This window comes from Etheostoma spectabile, chromosome 18 (assembly GCF_008692095.1).
Source record: "Etheostoma spectabile isolate EspeVRDwgs_2016 chromosome 18, UIUC_Espe_1.0, whole genome shotgun sequence".
Classification (NCBI taxonomy): domain Eukaryota; kingdom Metazoa; phylum Chordata; class Actinopteri; order Perciformes; family Percidae; genus Etheostoma; species Etheostoma spectabile.
This window is the reverse complement of record NC_045750.1, coordinates 23535106-23543845: the sequence shown is the minus strand read 5'-3', so window position 1 is coordinate 23543845 and position 8740 is coordinate 23535106. Positions and strand designations below refer to the sequence as shown.

General features: G+C 50.0%; 1 protein-coding gene across 6 annotated transcripts in view; it reads right to left on the bottom strand.

The window, feature by feature from the left end:
• The window catches only part of bcl11bb (BCL11 transcription factor B b), a 45232-nt gene that overhangs the window by 16996 nt on the left and 19496 nt on the right, over positions 1–8740 (bottom strand). For all 6 annotated transcript variants that reach the window (XR_004336253.1, XM_032543389.1, XM_032543387.1 and 3 more), the window contains one exon: positions 1–2181. This exon ends at the window's left edge or, in 5 of these variants, runs on beyond it. Coding sequence is in view for 5 of the 6 variants with exons in the window: in XM_032543389.1 (XP_032399280.1) it covers positions 128–2181 (2054 nt within the window). In the remaining variant the exon portion in view is untranslated. The remainder of the gene's footprint in view (positions 2182–8740) is intronic.

The following is an 8740-nucleotide window of genomic DNA, read 5'->3' as shown; positions in this document are numbered from 1 at the left end:
CCAAGCCCCATAGCTGAAAAAGTGGTTATAGGGGTTTTGTGTGCGCATGTGTGTGTCTGCATTTGTCCATGTGTGTGTGAGTGTTTGCTCGTGGTCAATGTAGGCTGTATAACTAACGGCTGTTGGCTTAACCTCTGTCCGCCTCCTCCAGTTTGACCTCACTGGCCATCAAATGTTCACCATGCCATTTCTTCATGTGTTTCTCCAGCGTGCTGTAGACGCTGAAGGGCATGTGGCAGATGTCGCAGCGGTACACCTCCTTCCCAAATTGCCCGTGGGTCTTCATGTGGCGCGTCAGCTTGGAGCTCTGGGCGCAGGCGTAGCTGCACAGGTCACACTTGTAGGGCCGTTCCCCCGTGTGGCTGCGTCGGTGCACCGTCAGGTTGCTGCAGTTCTTGAACACCTTGCCACAGTACTCGCAGGTGTCGTTCCTCCTATCCTTGGAGCTCGGGGGCCTGCCGGGTCCGGGTCCCCGCAGGAGGTGAGGAGTGCTGCTGCCGCTACGGCCCGACGCGCTTCCCGCTTCCATCAGCTCCCCGGGCGGGGTGGAGAAGCGGAGGCTCCCCGTCTCTGAGGAGGAGTGCTCGGAGGAGGTGGCGAACGGCGACTGACGGGAATCTGTGAATCCCAGGAAGGGTTCTCGGATGAAGTGGCGCGAAGCAGCGTAGCCAGCCAGGAGCTGAGAGTAGACGTTCTCCGGGGAGATAAGGGGTAAGGTTGGGGGAAGCTCCAGCTGTTCCTTCTCTATCTTGATCCTCTTGTTGTTGGAGGGGTTCGGGCTGGTGATGGGGGTGGGCCGACGCTGGAACAGCCCAGGGAAGGAGTCCGCTTCGGATACGCTGATCCTGCCGTTCATCACGGGCCTCTGGTTCACCTGCTGATCCCGCTCTCTGTTCTGATCTCTGTTGTTCTCTCTTTCTTCACCCCTCTCTCCGCCATCTCCGTTTGGCTGTCTCTCAAGGCTTCTCTTGTTAGGGTTAAGTCTAAGGTGATTGTCCAGATGGTTGTAGGGGTGCATGATCCCCACCCTGCCACTGTCACTTACTCTATCCCCACCCAGGGGCTTCTCCTCGGGACACTGTATCGGACCATTCTCCCTATTCTGGCTGAACTCCTGGGAGTCCTCACTTAAGTTGGAATCTGGCCGACTTCCATTCCTCAGTTCTTCCTCCTCTTCTTCTTCCTCCTCTTCCTCTTCCTCCTCTTCTTCCTCCTCCTCCTCATTGTCCATGCCCATCCCTCCTGAATTTCCCTCCCTGCTCTTTTCTTCACCCTCTCCTCCCTCTTCTCTGTTTCCCTGTTCAGGGGAGCCACTCATTGAGCCAGACTTGTTGTGCATATGTGTCTTCATGTGCCTCTTAAGCTTGCTGGCCTGGGAACAGGCGTGGTCACATAAATGACACTTGTACGGCCTCTCCCCTGTGTGACTGCGTCTGTGGACGATCAGGTTGCTCTGGAACTTGAAAATCTTGCCACAGAACTCACAGGATTTGGATTTCCCCGTGGTCTGGTTCTGACCCTGGCTGTCAGGAGGGCTGGAAGAACCGTGTCCCCCCTGAGAAGTGGGTGGCTGTGGGGGATAGGTTAGAAACGCCGGAGGCTTGGGGCCAGGCTGGAAAAGCGTGGGGCTCAGCAAGCGGTGCATGGGTGGCACGCGGTTGGGTGAGAGTGGAGGAGTGGGCCCCCCGTTATTGGTCGTGTTGCCCGCCAGCTCTCTCAGACGATGGGAGAAGTTCATGGAAGGAGGGTCCATGGGGGTCATCCGCATCACCCTCTCAAAGGCACTGGGGTGCTGGGACAGCAGCCCCATCTCCTCTGGGCCCAGCCGCTCTAGAGGAGGTCTGGGGGGTGGGGGAGGGCTGACAAAGGGTGGTGTCGCAGGCAGCCGGGTCTCCAAGTACCCCGGGGGAGGGGGGTGTTCCCTGAGCAGGGGCGCAGCCATGCGGAGGAGGTGGAATGGGTTGTTGGTGTCACCGAGGAAAGTAGGGAGAGGGGAGCGGGGCAGGGCATCGCACGGGGGTGGAGGCAGCGCCATGCGGGGAGTGAGGGAGCAGTTGACTGGGTGGTGGTCCAGGTAGATGCGGATGCCGTGAGTGTGCTGGGCATGCTGGAGCAGGAACCAGGCGCTGGTAAAGGTCTGCTTACAGGTAGTGCAGATGTAGCTAGACGGCTCATCTTTGTCTGTGGGCCAAGAGAAAAAAAATCACCATGAATTAAAAAATCCAAATCAAATACGCTCAAATAAATCAATACAACACTTTTGTATTAGCAACCTGTGCGAACATTTGGCAAATGAATTGTGCTTAAAAGAGCAGTTATATTAACTCTGCTTGTGTCAGTGAATGAAGGTCTTCCATGGGCTTTGTCTGTGTCAGTGTGTATGAAATACATTTTGAGTGTGCGTGTGTGTGTCTACAGGCTAATGCAGATGGCAGGTACTGCCCTAAGGCCACGACACATTATGCTAATTCTAACGTCAGCTCGGCTCTAATATACAGATCCATCTCGTCTATGTCATTTCCATATGGAGACAGGGGAGGCAGCAATGGGGAGAAAAGCACACCGATAATGGGGGAAAAGAAGATATATGGAGGGGGGGGGGGATGTTGCAATAGAAAGAAAGAGACACACAAAAGGAGAGACAGGAGAGGTGATGGAGACGATGTATTAAGAGTAAAGACCCCTCCGGTCTTAACACAGCATCCACATGAAATAAAGCTCTACACCACTGGTGTGATAACAACTGCAGTAAAGTGATTTGGTGTAACTGTAAACACACACACACATACACACACACACACACACACACACACACACACACACACACAACACACACACAGACAAATTGCCCCTTTAAATGGCATGACTTAATAAAGCCAAATGAATCTATCAGTCACTATGGCATAGCCGTGTCAGCCCGCTTATGAGTCATGAAAAGAGACTTGGTTGGGTTTCATCTAAGTAATTCAACACAGGCCAGCGTTCAACACAGTCCTGTGTTTGCTTGTGAGCCATCTGTATCTACTTTATCATCAGCGGCTACCGCAAGCAGAGTCGAGTTGGTACGGTGGTCCCAAAGCTCGGAGCCCGGGGGGAGAAAACTAAGACAGAGAAGTTACTTTTTTGCCCAAAGTCTTATGTGATCAAGAGTCCTTCCAGTAAGATGGCTGCCTCAAAGCCACCCATTGTTATGGAATGTAAAACACACATGCAGACACAAATACATGTGCAGCAGTATTCTCTGTTTCACTTTCCTTCTCCGTCTCCAGCCTCTCTCACAGCTCAAATCGGTACACACACACACACACACACACACACACACTTGTACCGTGCACAACAGATGAACGAAAGCTGATGTTGGATCAGTGTTTAGTACAGGAAGCTGATTTGGCGGTGTGATTGGTTTGGCTTTCCCAAGGGGGGACGGGGTCAGAAACAGTTAATGAGGGCCTCATTTACTGATTCTGTCTGTTCTTCTCTGCTATTAGTGGGGCTCTGGTGTAGCCGTCACTCTCACTGTTTATTTGGGGGGGACACGACCTGTCTCCCGCGACTAAGGCGTGTGTACGAGCATGTGCGTGGACCTGTGTGTGTGTGTGTGTGTGTGTGGGGGGCGAGTGGCAGGCTGCCTGCCCGTGTTTAGCTTGGCTAGGCTTCACACGGCCGCTTGGCAGCGGAGCCCTGGACAGCTTAACCGCTTGGACGGGGAGAAGAGAGCGAAAGAGGGAAGGGAAGAGGAGGAGGAGAGGGGGTAAGAACAGAGGTGGAGGGACTTTAAGGGCCAGACGTGCTTGGGCACACACTCACACACAACGGCACACACACATATAGAGGGTATTTACATGCCCCCGGGGAAAAAGAGGGGTCTATAGACTTGGGAGCCGTGTAATCTCATTAACACACAAGGATCAATATAAAATAAAGATTTAAGATTGGGACTGGGTTTTAAAGATGTCTCTCAATTGATCAGGTTTTTTTTTTAAATTCTTTTCTGTATTTGGGTCTCATCAATACAAGCTACCCAAATCATATACCGTCATGTACCATCCTCCCCACAACCCCCCACCGCTACGGCCACGCATTTGCATCTCATCATATCTTACACAGCCGCGCCATATGCTGTTAAAGGAAGCGTGGCAGTTAATAGAGTGGCAGCTGATGGCTGCTGCCTAATGACGGCCAAAGACAAATTTCATCAACTTCCCAAACAAGCACGCGTGCGGGGGAAGGGGGAGGGAAACACAGAGCAGACAGGAAAAGAAAAGAGACTGGAAGAGCAAATAATGAAATCTAAGAAAGATAGATAGATAGATAGATAGATAGATAGATAGATAGATAGAAACATAGATACATAGATACATAGATAGTTGTATTGAGACACAGATGTCCTCATTCCACATTCGCACACATGCTGGGAGAGGGTGAATGTTGTCGCTGCTCAGTGCTCCAGCCAATAAAAGCCTTCATTAAAGAATCACGGCGGGCCGTGTCATGCTTCACTTTGTGGTAATTACACTCGTCTGCCTGACACGCATACAGGGACCCCTCCACTGCTGACCGCCAGGGTCAACTACCAGTTAGAAGAGTTACATTTTCCTCTCCACGCAGTCACTGACGCTGGACCCACTCGGCCAATTTACTCTGGCATGCCGTATGCACACAGACACACACTGTTCAGGGAATGGGCCTGAGGTGAAAGGTTAAATGAAAATGGAATCACAGCAGGATTCTGTAATGTGGTGCTGCATTATCAACTGGATTTTAGGGTTGGCTTTGTAAATGCTATAGCGTGATGACGTTCCCTTGAAACAGCAGTAATATTTCCCCCCCAGGTGTCCACTCCGGACAGACTTTCCCATGAAACAGACAAGCACAATGCGGTCCTGAGACCAGTTTAGGAGGGCAGCTCTTTGTCCTGTGCAACAAAACAAAGGGCTAAGGGCCAGCAGGCCTGGAGGAAGTTATTAAAACATTGGCACATGCATAGAGCTGAGGTGGGCCAGTAATAATGCTCTCCTTCTCTCCTGGGTTGGATTTTTTTACTAAACCACCAGGCCAATTAACCCAGTCTTCAGAGACTAAGATCTGAGCTTTACATCAGATTTTATTCTTTCCAGATTGCCTTTTATAGCTATTATTTTGCCTTAAAAGTACAAACAAAATGCCAGTAAATGAAGGGGAGCCACGGTATTGACTGTTTGCATATGGCCAGTGTAGAAAAGTTGGTGTGAGCTTGGCGGGGTAAGAGTAGACACCAGGCGTATGGTGCAGACATGTGGATTTCTGTTTAATTTAGGAATTCACATGTGCTGCCCTCAAGCCTGTGTTTGATTTATATTTTCGAAGCATGAGCTCCCTCCATTTACATTACACTTACATTTCGGGGGCCTTTATCGTATGCTCTAATCCAGAGAGACTTATAATAAGACCACAGAAGAATAACAAAAATCCACAGCCTCAGACTTCGACAAGATGGGCAAACGGGAGCATCTCGGCTGACAGTGAACAGTAAGGGGATGGTAATGAATGCTCACTGATGCCAAGTGAACTCTCACAAAGCCCTGAGAAAAAAAAAAAATCATAATTAAAAATAAGAACCATTCGAACGCTAGCCCGCCAACTTCTCCGCTGTACTGCATTCATTTGGCATGGACAGGAAGCAGAGTGAAAAACATGACATCCAGGGGGCAAAGTTGGGAGTGTGTAGAACAATGTTGCTTACTGCAGACTCAGAGGACAGTGCAGGTTATGGTTTGTTAACAAGTAGGTGACTGATGAAGCAGAGGATGTGTGACATTGTATGTGTGTGTGTGTGTGTGTGTGTGTGTGTGCGTGCACCGCGGTGTTCCTGGGCTCCAGGTTTGCGCCGTGACTGCTCCAACATTCCATCAAGGGCGACAGAACGCCACAGCGACAGATTTGCATACAGAACAAAGCCGCCCGCAGGCTAGGCCACTGGGACACAGACCTACCCCCGCAGCCCCCCCCCCCCTTACAAGTCACATGGTGCTCAACGCGCAGTCACAAGCCTGGGAGTACGCATGTGTGCCCCCTGTCAGGGTTAGCTGACACCTTGCTGCTGGCAAAGCAGCTCCTCATTAGCATGGCTGTGATCTAGGGGTCCCCAGGGGTCCCAGCCTTCTCACCCTCGCCCCACACCCCCCCCTTTGCCCCCGCCCTCTTACCCTCTGCTCTCTCCTCTCTCCTCACATCTCCCTCCGTCCTCCCGCTCCTCCTCCTTTTCCTCTGCTCTGATGGCTGTGTTTGTCATGAAGGGGGCTAATCAGACACGGAGGCCATGCAGTCAACCTTGTGTGTGTGTATGTGTGTGTGTGTGGTATGTGTGTGTGTGTGTGGTGTGTGCGTGGGAGCTCGGTTGGTAAACTTGGCTGACTGGCACACAATGTAGTAAAAGAAAGAGAGAGATGGAGAGACAGAAAGAAGGAAAGAGACTGTGGAGAGTGGCAGTAGCCGGCAGGGGGTAAGGCTCTCACACACTGTGACTGGCCCTGCTAACTCAAACCAGCTTCGGCCTGCTAACCAATACATCGTGAGTGTGTGTGTGTGTGGTGTGTGTGTGTGTGGTGGGTGTGGTGTTGTGTGTGTGTGGTGGTGTGTGTGTGGTGGTGTGTGTGTGTGTGTGTTGTGTGTGTGTGTGTGTGAGTGTGTGTGTGTGTGTAGCCAGTATGACCAGCTGAAATGCCTGAGAGAGGATTTAAAGAAACAGAGCTCCTTAATGTGTTTGCTGAAGTGTTGTAAAGACACACAAAATATTTTATCTTTCACTGCTAACTATGTTTCAGTTGTCTTTCTCTCTGTCCCGTGTCTTCCTTTTCTCTCACGTACACACTGAGCACCTGTACAGAGTATCTGGGTACTCCACCCTGACCCTCTTGCCTCCTGGGATGCGGGTCAAATGAACAATAAAAGGGATCAGGTATCTCCAACGACTTGATCACAGGAACACACGCACACACACACACACACACACACACACACACACACACACACACACATTGAGCGGGTCCAGCTGTACAACAATGCCGGAGTGGATTAGGCTCTCATGTAGCACGACCGAGGGAGCACAATATCAGGCGATCCCAGCTAGGGCGCAGGGGACACATTGTGAAAAATAACTGGAAAGACCTCTCTGTCAGTAAGGAGCTACGACTTTTGGCTTGGGTTCTAGGACAAAGGGGGACGGAGAGGGGGGGGGGGGGGAGAAGGAGCGATAAAGACAAAAAAGAGAGAGAAAGAAAGAAAAAGGAAGCGTCCATAAAGGTGCATTAGCTAAGCTCTCTGTGGCATTTTCTTAGCCTGACTCATCGGCATAGCTCTTAACTGGTCCCAGCGCCTGCATTTGTGTGTGTGTGTTGTGTGTGTGTGTGGTGTGTGTGTGTGGGTGTGGTGTGGTGTGTGGTGTGGGTGTGTGTGTGTGTGGTGTGTGTGTGTGTGTGTGTGTTGGGGGTAGTGCACTCACTGTGGGGTCTGCTGTCTGTCATGTGGCGCTGACAAAGGATGACCATCACTCGTGCTTGTGGTTGCGGGAAGATATAGAGAGAGGAGCAAGATGGAGGAGAGGATGAAAGAAGGAAAAGGGTGGGGGGGGCGTGGAAGAAAGGAAAATGAGGTTAAAGGGGGGGGGGGGAGAATGGCAGACAGTTTGGGAAACAGAAAAAGAATTGTTTTTCTTTATCACCTGCATTTTCATTTTCAATAGAATTACAACCAATTGAATGTGTCATTCCATCACATGGCTATTTTACCATGACACAGCAGGAGGGATAACCAATGGCGTCACTGTATAACTACAAGGGGTGAGGGTTGCAAGCACGCAGATATGAAGGATTAATAAATATAATTAACACAAGGTGAAATATTTTAGAGAAAAGATGCTACGGACGAGCACAAAGCCATCAAAATGTTTTGGATTGGAGAGGGCGTCAAAAGACAAAAAAATGTAGCTGCTTTGAGAATGAAATGAAGACTGCTTTTGTGGACTCACATAATGTTTGTTCGAGGTTTTACATCCAAATGAGCTGCAGTCGTACGCCTTGGGAGCCCTCACTTTGTCCAGAAAGTCAATTTCCTATTCGCCGGCACTGAATAGGAAATTGACTTTGACTTGTGAGTGACTGGCGTATTCTGTTTTGTGGGTTTATTAAATTTTTCATCGGATCAATCATTTTATACAAACATTGCGTCAAATGTTTTGTGTTATTCTTGTGGATGTGTTGCCTCGAATGGTCAACTAAACCAAACAAAATTAAATGAAGCAAAAGTATGGAGGTACAGTGTTCCCCTCAACCTGCGATAAGCACGTGGGATCTCGCAAATTCCTCCAAAGCAGTGACACTTGTGTTTCAGTTTTTGGTGTGTGTGTGTGCGTGTGTGTGTGTTTTCATAAAATGTCATATGTGAATGTATTGGTGTGTGTGTGTGTGTGTGTGTTTTCATAAAATGTCATACGAGAATGCATTGGTGTGTGTGTGCGTGTGTGTGCGTGTGTGCCATGTGTGTAAATGTGTGTGTGTGCGTGTGTGTGTGCATGTGTGTGGGCGTTTGTGTATGTGTGTGTGTGTGCACGTGTGTGTGTGCGTGCCATGTGTGTGTGTATGTGCGTGTTTGTGTGTGTGTATTTTCATAAAATGTCATATGAGAATGCATTGGTGTGTGTGTGTGTGTGCCATGTGTGTACGTGTGTGTGTGTGTGTGTGTGTGTGTGTGTGTGTGTGTGTGT